The following is an 18665-nucleotide window of genomic DNA, read 5'->3' on the forward strand; positions in this document are numbered from 1 at the left end:
TCTTCCGCCATGCTATAGTGTGTGCCAATATTATAATCGTGTTTAATTTCCACCACGGTGGGCTGCTCTTCATTTTTTTTAAGCATGGCAAATTATTTCATTAATTAATTACTTAATTACTTAATTATCTCTATCAAGGCACAACTGACAAAAATATGCAGTTTTCTTAAAGTGAATTTTAGCAGTGTTCTCATCTTTGTAGTAAAAATATATAATAGGGGCCCCCCTATGCATAACCTTCCGGCAACATGATATAATAAAAACCATAACATCGCCTCCAACACTGGCCTAACTAAAAAGTGAACAACTATTATATGTGTTTAAAAAAGAGTGTTTTAAATTTTTAGCTGTGATTTTTTTTTTTTATTATTTTGTATTTTTTTCAGGGGGCGTCAACACCTGATCTTGGCACTTCCCACCTCAGCATAATTGTGCGGTTTGCGGCCCGGCTGTTAGCCCACCCTACAAACTGGACTACTCATGTTTGCTTGATACTCACAGTCAACTTTTTACAATCCTGCTGGAGTTGAATATTTGGCGATGCAAACTATAAGTGCTGTTTTCCATATTTCTTAGCATTTTATTTAAACTGCCCCCTCTAACAGCCCCTACAACCTACATTGTGTTATGTAGAACAGTAGTAGTACAAATTTAGATTAAGAGCTTTAGATTTTTCATATGCCTGTGGGGTGCCTAGTTCATATTCCCTGAAGACATCCACATCTCTTTGGCTTGGTTTTCCATGTATAGGTCATATGCTAGGGTCTCTGATGTGTTTTCTGTTTTGCTATAATATAAAGACGCGCTGGAACTTTTTATGTAGGTATTATTTCATACACAATCGATTCATCACGTCCTTAAAACCGCTGCTATGGTGCCAGTAAGGAGTATTCTCATGTTTCGCTCCTTGATGACTAAGTAGGCTATTAGCCTATGCTTAGGCATCGTATTCAGAACCAAGAGATGGCCATTCCAATCCCCCTCACCGAGTTCCAGGAGATGCAGAGAGGTTCCGACAGCACTAGGAGCAAAGTTATGAAGGCACAGTATGGTTAGGAGCTCCAGTTCCTTCCGTAACGTCTGGGATTTAGAGCCAATGACGAGACAAAAAGGTGCAAGCAGATTCCTCTTGTCTCTTTGCATCTGGGGGAAGGGAACACCTGGGTCGCATGATGTGGGGAGGCTTACCACATCATTCTTATCAGTTGCATGTCTGCTGGCTTTGTTAGCATCCCCTGTCTTTTAATATTCTAATTTTTTTAACATGTACATTGAAAAACGTTATGGTAGCAGAGGAGTCTCTCTGTCCTCGATGCTTGATTGGATCAAGACTGTTCGCCGTGCATTTATATTAAACACGCTGTTTATGCACATACTATTATATCGATTTAATTTGATCTGTGGATACTGTGCCGTTAATGTATCTCCCATGAATTTGCTCCACAAGGAAATAAACCTTACCGCTGGAAATCATTTGTTTCTCACGGCGGAGTAGCAGTGTGCAAGATAACCTTAAAGAACAACTAGATGACTAGACTCAGTCCATTTGTAGTGCATATTATCGATCGCAATTTACTTTATCTAATACACCATCAGTGAGCGCTGAAGCCTTCAAAGGCGTTTTCTCTGCTGACGATCACTAACGGTCGTCCTGGCTTACTGGATAAGGTTACCCCATAGGGCCTAGATAATAAGCCTTTAGGCATTGTTTTAGCAAACTTTACCAGCGCAACGCTACTTTTTTTTTGTTTTTGTTGCTTGCTGAATGTCTGATGTTCACAGTGGAAATATGTGACATTTATGGGCAGTATAGCAAGTTATGGCAAATGACGAAACCACACTGGATAACTACTACATTTACGTAACGAAAAAGAAAAGGACAACTTACCGTTAGTACGCCCACTTTCTGGACAGATTGTGTTTTGATCAACGAATGAAGCATGAAAAAAAAAAGGAAGCCCTGGCCGATACAAGAAATGTTGCTAAGGTTTCGAATAAAGATTTAAGTGAGAGCATACGCATTATTAGACTGGCAGTACCCCACCACTAAGCGATCCCAACACATAATCACAGTAAAATGAGTAGACCTGCCCCCTGCCCCATTCCTTTCTTTGAATCTGGTTTAAAATAATGGGGAGGAAACAAAATGTTAAAAGTGCGTGTATGTGATGCCAAGTTATGCAAGCCATATTTTGAGAATGTTGTGCTTTTTTGGACATTTAATGCCATGCCGTCAGTGCTGATCAACAGCACCCACACAACAGTGCGTATTGATTCACAAACACACATTCACACACACACACACACACACACACTACACGACACAGCTAGTGAACACACAGCTAACCACTCATTCCTATACGAGAAAGAAATGTCTATGCGGGTTCCTGGCGCAGGTCTTACCCCTGAAACAGATCTCTTTTAAATACACTGGATCACGTGGTCTCCTCACTCACTTTGCGTTCTCCAGTGTGCAGGGTGTATGTGGCCTGTCTGGGTTACTGCTGTTGGTCCATGGTATTGTCCTCATATTACGATACTTTTTTTTCCTTGAACCTTCTCTCCATCCGCTGTATTTCCACATGATTGTCCTTTCAGAGAGAGGGCTTTCCCCCTCACAGGCTCCAGGAAACATTCACCAACATCTTTCCAATAAGCACTCTTTTGGTTAATATGAGGTTGCTGACCGGCTCTATGGATTAGAATCTATATAAATATTATGCTATTCAGTCTTCAGTAATAATAATTAATATGGATCATAAATAATTAACACAAAAATATGTTTTTTTTTTAAAGTATTTGTCTACACGTCACATTTTATTTAGGTCTATTTATTGCTATGGTGCCTATCATTTTAAATAAAACGAATAAATATAGTTGGTATAAGAAAGAGAACAAACAAATAAATATTATTATATGTGTTGAAAGTTTAAATTATGGTCTCAATTATTTCTAATACAGATATGTAAAGTACTGTAATGCGATAATGACTATGAAATGTACTACAATGTACTCAAACTCACAGCCATAACATTAAGGCTAGGATTTTTTTCTTTGCTCTTTGCTGTTGATGTCGACGGTATAAATTCACGCTGTGTCTGAGCTGGCAGATATTTTAAGTTAAGATTTCCAGTGCTTTTGTCCAGAGTTGCGTGGGATTTTTGAAGTTGGCGTTGGGAAATGTCAGTGTCTGTCCTCCTCCCGATCCCATTCAATGCCCCTTCAAACAAGCTCCAGCTTTGTCTCTGTGTTTTCCATATAATGCTGGGTGGTGCTAGGAGCACTGCCCCAGTCACTAGAGTGAATGCAGTTAGTTCACTATTCACCGCCCTTTTGTCACACATCATCTCCTATAAATAAGACATAAAATAAGGGAAAGTGATTCAACATTATAGAAATTATATACTAGCGCAGCAGAACACTTATTTCATTGTATCTTACATTTTGAGCCTACATTATTTTCAAAACAATGTTAACAGTAGGCTTTCTTGGGAATTTGAGTTCAAAATATTTTAAGTTTTATTTTATACTTTCTACTCGATTTTGTTGGTTTTAGAACCGCTTTGATTTTACTCAAAACTCTTAAAGCACCAAATTAAACGTGAAATTACAATTTAGTGGTTTGAGTTTCTTTTACAATGACTTCTCTTACAAGGGTAAGGCATGGTGGTGCCATGATGCACTTGGGGTAAAAATTATGGCAATGCCAAATATTAATTCAGCACCAAGTATAAACATACTATAGTATAAGCATAAGTATAAGCACATAACTATGCATATGCATTTATACAAACAGCTTAATTTGTAGAAATACATCCGTAAAATAACAGAAAAATTACTGGCAGCTCATTATACACAACATTAACCATTAATTAATATACAGAGATTTCTGTTAACACAATGCAGTGAAGTGTAAAATTCTAACTACTGGTTAAAACACCTGTTAAAAAACAATAATAAAATAATAGAAAAAATTACTTAAAATTATACAGTAGGTATACTGTGCCTATATATTACACATTTTTTTTTTTAGTAATGTGTACCTGAAACAGATTCGCAGATGATCAACGATCCATATAAAATGGCATGGTCTGAAGAACATCATGTTTTCTTGTTTCTTCTCTTTGGTCTTCTCTACAATAGTCTAGTAGTCTGAGGCATCTCTGTGCCTTTTGCTGAACACTTGTCAACGTGGGCTATTGTCTTGAGTCTGTAGGTTGAGTTGGGAATTGTTTGTGCCCCTTGTGGCAGAAAGGAGGATTGAACCTGACATGAACTTTCCAGCAAATTCAGAAGAATCTCTGTCTCATTTAAGAATTAAAAAATTTTATGTCATGTGACACACTTTTATACCTTCGTAAACTGGTTTGTGAATATCTCTTTCCCAGTTATTTTATCAGTATAAACAGGGCCATAGCTGGGGTTTGTGGGGCCCAGTGCATGTTATACCCTTGTTGTTTGAAATTGTGTAAATACTCTCTTCAGAAAAAAAGGTACAAAAGTTGTCACTGGGGGGGGTGGTACCTTTTTAAAAGACACAACTTTGTACCTAAAGAGTCCATGTTGGTTCCTTAAAGGTTCATATTGGTACCTAAAGTGTAGATCTTAGTACTTAAAAGGTACAAAAAAGTTTTTCTAGTACCCTTGTTTTGAAAAAGGTACCGCCCCAGTGACCCGGCTTTTGTACCCCTTTTTTTTCTAAAAAAAGTTGTAGCACAGCTAAAAATAAAAAGAACACAAAGATACAAATTAAACAATGTTTCAAGTTTAGGTAGGTGTTCAGGTTCAGAAGAAACTGACATAATCACAAAGTTGGTTGTAAAAATAGCATTGTACAGTCACTGCTATGGTAAGAAAACAACATATGTGTACCCTTTCAACACGATGTCAATAATAATAAAATAATCAAGCTGTATATTTCTACATGAGAGTTTTTTTTTTTTTTTTTTTTTGGCTCATCTTAAATGTATACTGTTAGGAGTTTATATTAATCTTCTGTTGTTTTTAGCAACAGGTCGGGGACTCCGCTCTCTGTGTAAATAAACAATGAAAAATGATGAAAGTTCAAGGTTCCACGGTTGAAAACAAAGTGAAATCAAACACCACTTACAAAAAAGTTGTTTTGAAATGTTTTTGAACATTTACCATGATAGGCAATCTGTGATATTTTCGGAATACCTTGGATCTACTATGTTAACGTTACATCCAAGTAAAGCTCCAGAGTACAATCTGACACACAAATTTTCTAAATAGAGCTGTTTTTTTTTTTTTTTTTTTTTTTTTTTTTCAGGTGAGGGTCTAAGTACAGGCTAAGAACAAACCATTAATGTAAAAATACAATGGTTATTCATATCAGTATTAACTGAATTTAATAACTAATATCCACTCCATAAAACCAAGGTGTTAGTTTTTGTCCTGCTCTTTACTGTGGATATCAATGGAAATATAAAGTTACCCCTCATTAAAAGGGAAGTTATCCAGAAGATTGGCAGTATTGTATGAAAATTAATAAATGTCATGCAGTTGGTTATATGTTAAAAAACCAAAAGGTCAACTGGTATATAAATGACAAGGTTTTTATTAAACTTATAAGGACATTTATTTACTGTTTTGTTGATTTATACTGTCTTAAAGGATGTCCAGAAATTATGTCAAATCAATAGCACAGACACAGACTCACACAGAAAGTGTGAGTATCAGACCAGAATATGAAATAAACCACAGGGTTTTTGGGCTAAATATTTGTACTTTTGTAATTTGCCCACCTTCTTGCTAAATGACACGATGGCTTGTGACACCAAAAACATACGTGGAGTTTGACACACGGCCACTGATGGTTCCTCCCACAATTTCCAAACTACAGATCACTGAAAACTTATTTTAGGTCGTGTCCAAACCGTAGAGAAACACACTGTCCTCCGCTTGGATCCAGTTATAAGATTGCATCTTGCATTCACACTCAGAAGCAAGCCTTGAGCTGTATGCTTTTTCTATCTCGTCTTGCTTAATTTTTTTAAAATCAGATGCTCTTTCAGCATTCTATGTGGCAGGATTGAGATTAAAAATAGCTGGCCCAAGTTCACCAAAATATTCAGATCCAATCTTTATTTTTTAGACAGAAAACACCCTGCTTGACAGCAACATTAGTGGGGCATCCTTTCACACCTGTGATGCACCAGTGTCAAACAGGCCTCCGTACTGCAAACTGACATCTTTAGCTCATGGTTTCTGCGTAATTCATATGTCCTGCGGTAACCGCCCCAACTATGCTCGCGAACCAGGAAATTCTTTCTGATTCCTCAAGTTGATGTGAAAGGTTCTGGAACATTTGCTGTTTTCAGAAGCACAATGAGCTGCAAATATAGTCTCTTATTTTTTATTCCTCTGCGGCTTCGCTGCACTCACTGGTAAGTTGTGATTACATTTTGTATAGATGTGTTGTTAGTGGGCTAAAGTGTATTGGCTCTTTTTTCCGTAATTTAAGGGGTGTTACTGCTGACCTTAATATAGTTTCTTGTTGAGATCAAACATTACGATGTGATTAACATATTAAGGATAGTAATCCCTCTCATTATTCTTTGGTCTCATGCATATTGTGCTATCTTTAATATCAAAACAATGACTATAAATGATGTGAAAATAATCACTTGTTTCATTGTGGGGGGGGGGGGGTTCAGTTAACTTAAAAAAAGTACTTTATATATGAATATCTAAATTCATTTTGTTAATCAAGAGTCAGATTCATGTAGAAATATCTCCTAAAAACAACACATGCCCTTTTACAGTGGGACACTGATCTAGTCTACAAATCTAGTGACATTTACATGCAAACCGCTGCAATGAGGGTTTGTTCCCACATACAGCTTTGACAGAAAACACGCCACAGAAATTGTCATTTATAGATAAGTAGTAAAATTCTAGGGAGAGACCAGAGCAATACTGAAAATAGGTGCTTTTAAAGATCTTTTTTTTTTTTAAGTGTTTCCATGAAGGATATTTAACATCCATGTGGAACTTCTGCATTCCCACAAAATGTTTCTTTATAGTTATAAAATGCTTCTTTAGATCATTTAAATGTTTTTTTTTTTTTTTTTTTTTTTAAGGAGAAGGAGATTTTTTTTTAAAGAACTTTTTTGACTGAAAGGTTCTTTGAAGACAAAAGCCTTCAAAAAAAAAAAAAAACCCTTCCCTAAGATTGCAGTTACTAAAAAGGTTTGAGTCAAAAATTAACAAATGCTCATTTTAATGTGCACCGATTGGTTGTTTTCAAACATCAGGTTCAAAACTTTCTTAAAATGGAACATTTTTTATTAAATTCCAGTATCATCATATTATTTTTGTAACATCTGTTAAATAAATAGGTGAACGCAACAGAGACTAACGGAAGACACGAGTCACTATATAACAAAGGCAGATTTGAACTGAATCCTTGTACTGTATTCAACGCCGGACAGGGCCTTTCCTGAATTGCTGTTTCATAATCGTTTTACTGTTTAAGTTATAATGAAAAGACTGTAACAATATGTTCTCTAAAGCAGGGTCCACATTTGTGGACAACTTACCCCATTCAGTTTTGATAACACGCGCCTATTGTTATAGGTCAGGAGTCAGTTGTGTGTCTAAATGAACCCTAACATTTTTTTTTCAAAATGGACAATAATGGCCAGACAGAATAGGGATTTTGAACTGAGATTGGGTGCTAACGTTGAAGTTGTCCCCTGTATATTTAAAAAAGAAACCCATTCCTGAGAAATTCTCGTTCTTTATAATGTAGAGATGTTTATTCCTCACAGTAAACCACATATGGGTGTATGAATCCTGTTGAGTTTTATTTAAATGCTTAATATCATTTTTATTATTTGTTATAAGTTGCAGAGATATGTTAAAACAGATCTACTAGAGGGAGCGTCCTGCACCTTCCAAGCTGCCCAAACAAAAAACACTGACAAATCCTAATGATATCACATGGATCCATCTCTCTGGTGAATGCCTTGATTCAGTTGGATACTCCCCTCCTAAAAAAAAGCGGACTTCAGATCTAAGAAAAGCATTTCCAGGTCTAACAATGGAAAGATGACTGGATCATTAACAATTTGAAAGTGTCAGTCCTGAAGAACACCGGCAAATATAGATACAATGTGTATAAATAGCTGACGGTACAGAGATTGATGCTGGAGGTGAGGAAATTAGAGTTTATAGGTAAGGAGGACAGATATTCATACGCTTTCACCATAATAACAAAACTACATAAGACTGTATATTTTTACAGTATACTTCAGTAGAAGGAAATGCCCCCCGACGCCCATGCGTTCTGTCACAGCAAAAGCTCCTAAAACCTACTTTGAAGATCGACTGCAAAGATGAGGGAAAGCTACACTCACACTGTAAACTTGAAGTCCATCAAATCTGACTGTATCCTGGGTATAAAAGAAAAAAGAGAATATCACGCAGAATGAAAACAACCAAATACTGCTTCTTGACCATCTGATCAATGTAAAGGAGAAAAAGCCGTACTCATGCAGTGTAGGCAATCCTGCCAGCACCGAGCAATCGTAACAGCGTTACGTCATGTAAGCAATTTTTATTTCCACTAAGCTTTTTCCTGTTATTTCAAATGCTTGCATTAACTATTATTATACATTTTTAAATGCTTGTGTTTTATTCCGTCTTAAAGAACCAAGATTTAAATCATGATTTTCTCAGGGTTTTGAACAGACTTCGACCTTAAATACTGATGTTAACAATTAAGAGGGTCGTGCTCCTAGCAGAATTAAGGATTGTATTACTTTTAATGATTTTTACATTTGTTTCATGAAAATAAGCAATGTTTGGTTGTCCTGGTAATTTCCTGTTTTTTTACTGTTGACATATAATCGCGAAAGAATGACCAACAAAACAAAACAAACAGTATTGTTCTAACAAGTTGATAACAGAATGGTGTAAAACTGTATACTAACTGAAGATATCTCACCAGATTTTATAAAGTCCAAGAAAGCTTGCTGCACCTTATCACTGTAAAGAAAATAAAATATATATATATATATATATATATATATATATAGTATATATAAATATGTTTATATAGTTATAGTATATATATTATATAATATAATATAGATATATATATATATTAAATTAGCTTAATTATATTAACTTAATTTTGCATTAGAATAGCTCACCTGCATTAAATTTGTTGAGATAACTCAAATACAAAGCTTTTTACTTAATACAGCTTTAGATTTCAAGTAGAATAAAATTTACATTTACTTTAAGTTGAGGCAATATTTTGTCCAGTTTTTGCTTTATTCCCTCAAAGCCATTAAAAATGTTTGTCTGGGATTGATTAAAGTGACTCTAAAAATGTTAAGATTGCACAATAAATAGGATTTATAACATTTCAAAAGGAAGAAGGAAAAAACTTTCTTGTTGTTCATGTCAAAGCGGTCCATATATTGAGTTTGCACACATGCCGGACATCCCTTGTCTTGGAAAGGGACCAAAAATGCAAGTTAAATAAAAAATAATCCCAGAATACTTTAAAATGGGTTGTTTGTTACTGTATGAGTCATACTGTAGATTCCATTTACTTGAAACGAGGAACATAGACTCTATAAACTTATGATGTGTTTAGTCATTCACCCGTAGTTAATAAAATTAAATGTTTACATGGCATACACAGTTATCTTGCCTACAAAAACGAATTCCAAGCATTTAAAACAGAAGCTTTTTAATCAAAAGGTTATTAAACTAAGTAGGAGTGGGTCCAAAGGAGGGACTTATATTGTGCATTTTAAGACCTTCTCGTGCTTCAACACTGCCACTGCCGTTTACCAGTATTAGGCATGATGCAGTGCTTAGGACGTGTAAACTGCGTCAAATAGAGTTTTTTTTTTTCAGGTGATCCAATTGTTACTGATTTCATGACAATTTTGCTTACAGGTTCAGATACAGGTCCTGGAGGTGGACTCCAGGTCCTCGTAAACTCCTTTGGCTTTGATTTCTGGATCATGGTGAGGCATTTTTAGCAGGCGGTAGAGGATCCTACTGCTGCTGCTGATATGTGTTCTGGTCATCGACTTGGCGTGTCGAAGTTGTAAAACACAAAGGCAGCACGAACAGGCGGTAAGGAGACGTCTACATCGCCTGCTGAAATTATGCATTGAGCATTTGTATTTTCAAACAAAAAAGAACACTGATCTAAAAATTACTGAAGCTGTCAATGTTCTTGTTGAGCTTTAATACCGTGTTTTTAAATGCCAAATGGTAAGTAAAATAAAGTCATAGAATTATCGTAAAAGTAAATCTTTAAAGATTACAAAAGAATAACACATGGGGGAATTATGAAGATATCGTCTCAAAAACTCATTATTGTTGTACTTTACAAGTTTAAAAACAGGAACGCAAAGTGCCTTTTACCGGACGAGAGCATTTGGTTAAAGTGACAGGTTACGAAGGCTTCTATTATATGCAAATATATACTTAAACACACATTTTATGTGTAATATTATATTGGACTATGTTAAGCTACTGTTACCCCACAGTGGCATTTGCCAAATCTCTTTGTTTAGGTGGCACCAGACAGATCGAGAGAAAAGATACAACAAGCTCCGCTAAAATCCTTTATACAGACATTTTTATGTGGTTTTCTGAGGCACATTAAAAGACAATTGGCACTAAGGTTTTTTAAGAAGCCACACAATCACCAAGCCTGGAGTTATTTGAGAAAATATAATTGCAGCACACAAACTTAAAGATCACTAAGTGCACTGCTGGTTTACAGTGTTTATTTGGTTTCCTGTTTTTTACCTTGAGAAAAAAAATAAAAATACTAGAACAGGATACACAATTCAGAAGTTCTATCTAAAGATTAAATCTGGTTATTTTAAAAGATTATTATTGTTTATCGGGTTCAAATAATTTATCCAGAAAATATTCCCTTTTCAAATTATTTTATTTAGAATTTAGATTATAAAAATCTATGGATATTAATATAAATAGTAAATATAAAAGCGGTTAAAAAATTTTTTATTTTGGGGGGGGGGGTGTTAGATCTGACGGCTACACATAAACACATATTTACATTTATATTTATTCACTGAGCAGATGCTAGACATTGTTCAGATTCGTACAAACTAGCAAGGGAGACATTAATGAATTTTTTTCGTTTAGGATAAAGTCAATAATATATATTGCAGTCGTGTTATTCATAAATAGTGTGATTTCATATATACTCAGCTCATCAGCCACAATACTGGCATCCAAAAATAGAATAAAATGTGCACATAACAATTTTTACTTCCACATTCTTAAAATATTCTAACTTTTATGAATATCTATGTCGTTGATATTTTCCAGCTGAAGATGAGATCAGGCTGAGGAGTTTTCACAGATGAAGGTCAGGAACGGTACAGCCAGATCCAAAACCCACTGCTATAGGGCAACCGCGCGCCCCCCCATCCCGCAAGAAGAGCGCCATCTCCCACAATCCCCGCTCAAACCCAGACTCAGCCCAAGCCCAGACCCGCGGTCGACCCTCCACCACCCCCGCCTGAAGACGATGAACGAAAATCCTCCTCCTTACCTCGGCCCGAGGAATAACAACACCGCAAGAGACATGAAGAACCGTACCGAACCAAGGAATGAGACTCTTGTATGTTCACTGAACAACAGTAACTCGGGGCCTTAATGGAATAATTTTCATAAGCCATACTGCGATGCTAAGATTGTGAGATTTAAGAAATAGCATGTGGTCATGTACTCCACCCTCATGTTCTTCCAAAACTTGACCACCAAAGGAGGTCTTAGGCAAAAAATCAAGCGATTCTTGTCCATACGATGTGAAAAGAGATGGTGTATACATTATACTGTAAGCTCCCATAAATCCCAAACTAGTCCTTAAGACCCTTTGTGTGCTATCATACTCAAAATATAACGCAAAATATTCACAATCAAAAGATACACTTTTTTATTTTTTTGAAATCAAGAAAACGTACATAATTAGCGAGTACATATGTGTTTACTCGTCCTATCGTAAATAAAGGAAAGCAATCAGAAGTCAGAAATATCACTATTACTAATAAGTGGATCTAGCTTGAAGAAATTAACAGCTCAACTGAATATTCAACCAAAAAGCTAAAAGGGAAAGCTAAAGTATCCGTAATAAAACATGAATCAATATATTTTACATAGAATCCCATTTGCTGTGTGCTGGCTAGGATCACAAAATGATGTTTAGGTTGGTAACAATATTAGTTACTACTTTGATCTGTTTGTTATGGAAGCACGTTTTCTCCCGCCACTGAATAAAAACGAAAAAAAAAAAAAGAATTGCAACTTTTTTATCTCACAATTATGACTTTTTTCCTCGCATGTTCTGAATGACACAATCTCCCGAATCGCAACTCAAGTGATTAAAACAATGTACTCCGCGAGTAACGTCACCGCTAGAGTTTGTCTAGCTGTTCAAATAAAGGAATAGAATACAGCGAATAACGATTTAAATTGAAGTCTGTTTGTGAGGTGGTGGTTATTTGTTTGATGAATTTTCATTTTCAGATGAATTATTATTCAGGTTGTGCTAAGTAGCTTATTTTCTCTGAGGTTCTTATTCGTGTCTTTAAACATTATAAAACAAGAGACGTCTTGAGCATTATGCTGGCACATCTGTAGATGTACATGCATTGCATTTTTATTTATTGACTCAACAGTTTCTATGGTTTTAACATTAGAGGTTAGAACTCCGCTTTGTTAAATTAACCAACTTTTGTCCTAGTCTGCATTAAGACATTGTTGTAAATATATATGGGTTGTCACTTTTTAGAGTTACAATTAACTTTAAGTAGAAAACAAAAGTATATATGAGCTGAGACATGTAAACAGTATTTTATAGAATATGTTTTCCTTTTGTGCGTGTGTGTGTGTGTATGTGTCTGTGTGTTATGTTTAGACCATAAAAGGTCAAAAAATAAAGACATATATTTTCAATGTTTGTGCAACTATCAATCGTTTAAAAATATTTTTCGTTCAAATCAGTTTTCAGTTCATTTCTTTTGCATTACTTCCTCATTAAGGTCTTTCTCGAACATATTTGAGACTATAAAAGACGACCATAGAATAGGTGGTGAATGTGTTCCTTTCATTTTGACAAATACTCTCAATTGCACAGAATAATGCAAATGCAAAGCAAATGCAAAGAATGAACACGTTTCATTTTTAGTGCTATGTGGTGACATTTTCTCACTAAAATTCAACATCTAACTTGCAAGTGTGAAGGCTCAGGGATGTGGTTAACTGCATCTCATTTCACCCACTGACATGTCAGCTTTTTCTTGTATTGTTTGCAGTTTTTCCTGTGCGTGGGAGATGATGAGATGGATATGGCCCCCAAGGCTACACACGACACACTTAAGACAAAACATCAACTTGTTTCCCTAAATATCTGAACTATTTATTAATTCCAGTCATGCGGTGAAAATATGCTTCCATATCTTGTTTCTTGGTGTAAAAAATTAATAATAGAAATGAGCAAAAGCACAATGGGGTCCAGCAATGGTGTAAACTGAGATTTTTTCTGAAGGCATTTGTTCTTTTAACACTCAATAAAATATATATATATTATCTTACATGCATGCATAATATTGAACATATATACATATTTAGACTAATTTTGCTTGAATTTCAACATCCTGCTGCTGTTGTGCTAAATGTGCAAAACATGATTTGGCTGTAATGTTGAACATAAGTATAAATGCAAAGATTTTAGAGTTTTAAAAGTCTTTTTTAAAACATAAATATTCCAAAATGTTTTTTTTTTGTTTTTTTTTAATGTTTGCATGAATGCATTTAGACTTGTTTGGCATTTTTACTTACAGTATGTTCAACTTTATAGCCCAAACCATATTAAAATAGCTGGAAGACATTAAAATTGGTTTATTAAATATTTAATTTGTTTTATTAATTTAGGTTATTTATGTCAGTATTTGTGGTGATGTGCATTGTGACACTTTTTCCAATTAATCATAAGATCTTTTTCCACAGTTGTGATCGGTTGAGAAGTGTGTGCTAATCTTGGTTTGGATCAGAAATTTTTCATCATGGAAAGAAGAGACGTTTTAATCTCATTTGAGGCCACAGCATGCAAATTCGTCTGAAAGGCTATCATCACTAACACGACATATGTTTCTATATGTAGGTGTTTCCTGTTTTTGACTGTCCACACAGGAAGTGGCTAGAATGGGTGATTATTACTTTCTTAGATACATCAGAAGCACAAATACAAAGCAGCTGGGGACAACAAATGAAGAAAAAATAAATAATAACTTTGTACATCCATCAAAAATTAAGTAATACCTTTGGGTTGCATGCTTCATTATGTGTAGTAATGTATCAGTACTATAGTTATGAAACAAGAAAATGATTTTAAACACTGTTTGAAGGTACTAAAACACAAAGTGTGTTGCCCTTTCTTCCCTTAGGCGCCAATCAGCATCTGAATCCATTTTATACTATGTTCTTGACCAAAACGCTGCATTTTATTGTAGCTGACTCCAGTAAGCAGAAAGAAATTCGGAATTGATGAAAAGTATATTCTCACTTCTCTATTTTTATTTTGAACTGAAACCACACAGACCTAGGCTATACCATAAGAGTGGCACATCACCACTGACTTTTGCTAATAAAGATGCACCACAAACTCAATTAACTGAGTATAGACTCAAGATTTCAGCATAATATTCATGCAATTTAATTTAATTAAATGAAGTGCAGTGGTTTTAAGAAGTGATTTAAGGATGGTTATCAGTTGTTTATGACCCACCAAGAAATGAGTCTTAAAGAGTGATGTCAGTGTCACTACGGTTTCCCTGAAAACCATAAATTCACTTCATGTCATGACTGCAGGTTATGCAACTGTTTCTCGACACTAGATGGCATAAGAGGCTTATGCGCCTCTGATCTGCTGCTAAGAGTATGTTAATTCGATTTAAAAATCATTTTGCTACTAAACAGATTACAGGTTATGTATTCTAGAATGGACTGAAACCATCATAGATCTAAATTGCAATGATGCAGAATTATTATAAATAATTAGTCTATCTATCTATCTATCTATCTATCTATCTATCTATCTATCTATCTATCTATCTGTCTATCTGTCTGTCTGTCTGTCTATCTATCTATCTATCTATCTATCTATCTATCTATCAATTTATTTATTTGTTTGTTTATTTATCGTAATTTTCAAATGAAGTTAAAATCTATCTACACTGAAAAAAATGTTTCATTCATCCAATTAAGAAAATTTTAGGGTAATGATTCCCATCTATATTTTTTAACTTGAGCCAATGAAAAAAATAAATAATAATATAATAATAATAATAATAATAATATAATAATAGATAATAAGAATCAATAATAAAATAATAATAATAATAATTGCCCCTAAGAGTAAGTTATTTATTTTTTGTTTCATGCTCAAGTATTAAAATTATAGATGTGAATCATTACCCTATTTTTTTAAATGGGATGACTGAAACATTTTTTCAGTCTACTGCGGTCTGGTCTGTCTGTCTGCTGTCTGGTCTGTCCTGTCTGCTGTTCTGACTGGTCTGTCCTGTCTACTAGCTTTCTGTCTTCTGTCTATCTATCTATCTATCTATCTAATCTACTATCCTATCTGTCGTATCGGTGCTGACTATCTATCTGTCCTGTCTGTCTGTCTGTCCATGTCTTCTGTCCTATCTATCTATCTATCTATCTATTTCTATCTATCTATCTGTCTGTCTGATCCTGTGCTGTCTGTCTGTTAGCGCTGTCTGCTGTCTATCTTTCTGTCTATGTCTAATACATATCTATCCTGCTATCGCTCTACATCAGCGATCTAATCTATCTACTCTATACTCTATCTATCTATCTTAATCTTTCTTATCCTGTTATCTATCATTTCTGTCTATGTCTATCTATCTAAGCTATCCTCTCTATCTAATCTGTCGCTATTCTATCTATCTTTGTCGAGCTACTTGTCCGTCTTTCTGTCTATCTAGCTAGCTATAGATAATTCTATCTATCTATCGATATATTCTAGTCGGTCGGTCGGTCTGTCTAATCTTTCTGTATGTCTGGTCTATCGATCTTATCTATCTATCTTATCTATCTATCTATCTATCTATCATCTATCATATCTATCTATCATCTAGCTATCTATCCTATCGATATGTCTGTCTGTCGTCTGTTGCCTGTCTGTCTGTTATGTCTGCTGTCTATCTATACTATCTATCTATCTAGCTATCGATCTATCCTATCTATTCTATCATCTATCTTCGTCTGTCTGTCTGGTCTGTCGGTCGATCTATCTACTCTATCTGTCATTATATATATTTCTGTGTCTTCTATCTATAGTCTTTCGTTATATACTATATTGATCCAGTCTGGTGTATGTCTGTCTGTTTGTCTGTCTGTCGATGTCATTCTCATAAATATGCTATCATATCTATTATCGTATCGTAATCTATCTATCGGGTCGTATCAGTCTGTCTGTCTGTCTGTCTGTCTGTCTTTCTATCTAAATATCTATCTTAGATCTGTCTGGATGTCTGTCCTTTCTGTCTGTCTATTCTATCTATATTCTATCTATCTATCTATCTATATATCTCGTTGTCTGTCTGTACTGTCTTCTCGTCTGTCTTATCATTCTACTATGATTATTCTATCTATCTGTCTGTCTGTTGTTGTTGTCTATCCTATCGTAGTCTATTCTTGAGTCTATCTGTCAGGTCAGTCGTATCTATCTACTCCTAGTCTATAGATCTATCTTATATTGGGCTGTCTGTATATCTGTCTGTCTGTTGTCTATCTATCTATCTATCTAATCTATATAGTGTGTGACTCAGAGTGGACGTTCCTCCAGTCCTCGTCGCAGGGAATCCCGCTTCATTCACTTGCCGTCACTCGCGTTAGTTTCGGTAGTTTAAAGCCTCCGCGAGCACGAGTCAATCAAGCGTTCCGTCCGCAAGCTAAACATCGTCTCCCGCTCGCGCTTCAAACGGAGCGGCGTGACGTCACCGCGGCGAGGGGGGTTCGGTTCTCAGGTGTATCCGGTCCTGTCTGTCTCTCGCGGCGGTCGGTCGTGGCGGTCTTCGGCTCAGCAAGACCGCGGAATAACGCGGCGGACCGCGCGTCTCCAGCGACATTGGGAAAGGACTCGAGCGCTGCTACCTGCTTGTGCGCCGCTGTCCGGTGAGTTTCCTGCGGGAAAAAACTCGGCTACAAAATGTAGCAAAGAAATGGGACAAACCATCCGCGAACGGGCGTGATGCTTCTGTTGTATTGACAAGTAACAGCGTTTCCTGTCAGAAACATCAAAGTGTTTTGCCAGGTGACCCTGAAATGTGTTTCAGGTGGTGACATCTGAATTAGCTGCTTTTCTTTCTGTCAAAATATGATTTACTCTGAACCTGATTACATAAGATTACAGTGATTGCACTTTTTATAGCGTTAGCGTTGCTGCTTCGCACGCTTAATGAGATCTTATTTAACTTCATATGTTATTTTTGCTCTGAATTTGTTTTGATAAGATTAATGTGTTCTTTTTTAGATTTTCAGTCATTATAGATTTATTCTGCCGTCATTTCTTTTCCTTATTAGATTTGCATGATGAAAATTTACAGTAAATACCTCAAGGTTTATTAACAATGTGTAAAAAATAATTAAGTATAAATCAACCATTACCATTATTGGATTAATCTGCCTTGATTTCTGACTATTTTTAAATTTGCATTATCAAAATGTACAGTTAGTACCTCAAAAGGCATGAAATAAACCATTATAGAAAAGTGATCTAACTAATCCTCTTATTGTTCTTATAAAAATGTTATTGATTTATTACAGTTTTAGCATAGTCAAATTGAAGACTTAAATAATATTAAATAATTGATTTAAATGACATGCAATGAGTGTGTGTGTGCGTGTGTGTGTAATCTTGTTTTAATTTATTTATTTATTTAAATTAACAAATTTTATTTTTTTATTTTTATAATATGATAAAATGATGCATTGATGGATTTAGTGGAAATAAAACAAGTGGTTTTTTTTTTTTGTTTGTTTTTTTAGATGTTTCTATATTAAGAAAGGGATTTGCATAATTACCATACGGACCTAACTAAACCTCTAGATTATTATAGAAATGTCTTGATTACAAGTTTCAGATTTATATAGTCAAAACATATAGTGTCTACATTAAAATGTAGTTTGTATTGTTACAGTTTTATTTTCATGTTTTTTGTTTTGTTTGAGTGTGATGTGATGTCTTGTTTTTGTTTTTTGCATGTATTTTATTTTGATTTTTATGTTGTGATGTTGTGCATGTGCAAATAAATTTAAACCAGACCAGAATATATCACCTCTCCTCCCTTTTCTTGCTATTCTGTATTCATTTATCACAGACTGGTCTGTTAAACACTTCTGTATCGACTTCATCTTTATCAAGAATTTGTGATTTTCGAATGCTGACAAGATTCCCAATGGACTTGATTTACTTAAAAATAGTTGCAAAAGACGAATAAAATGAGTATATGGTGAAAATAACAATGCTTTAAAGCACACATTTCTCCTGTGTCTTCCCCAGTTTTGAAGTTGCTCAGTAGGCGCATTCAGCCGAAAGCGTGTCAGTC

At 35.1% G+C, this 18665-nt stretch overlaps 1 protein-coding gene across 1 annotated transcript in view; it reads left to right on the forward strand.

Annotated features, from left to right (window-relative positions):
• The first annotated feature begins 11389 nt into the window (after nucleotides 1-11389).
• LOC122135772 (prostaglandin F2 receptor negative regulator-like) overlaps nucleotides 11390-18665 on the forward strand; it is a 47452-nt gene continuing 40176 nt past the window's right edge. The window contains exon 1 of the mRNA XM_042715991.1: nucleotides 11390-11624. Within this exon, the coding sequence (XP_042571925.1) occupies nucleotides 11390-11624 (235 nt within the window). The remainder of the gene's footprint in view (nucleotides 11625-18665) is intronic.

The sequence above is a fragment of the Cyprinus carpio genome, chromosome B1, assembly GCF_018340385.1.
Source record: "Cyprinus carpio isolate SPL01 chromosome B1, ASM1834038v1, whole genome shotgun sequence".
Taxonomy (NCBI): domain Eukaryota; kingdom Metazoa; phylum Chordata; class Actinopteri; order Cypriniformes; family Cyprinidae; genus Cyprinus; species Cyprinus carpio.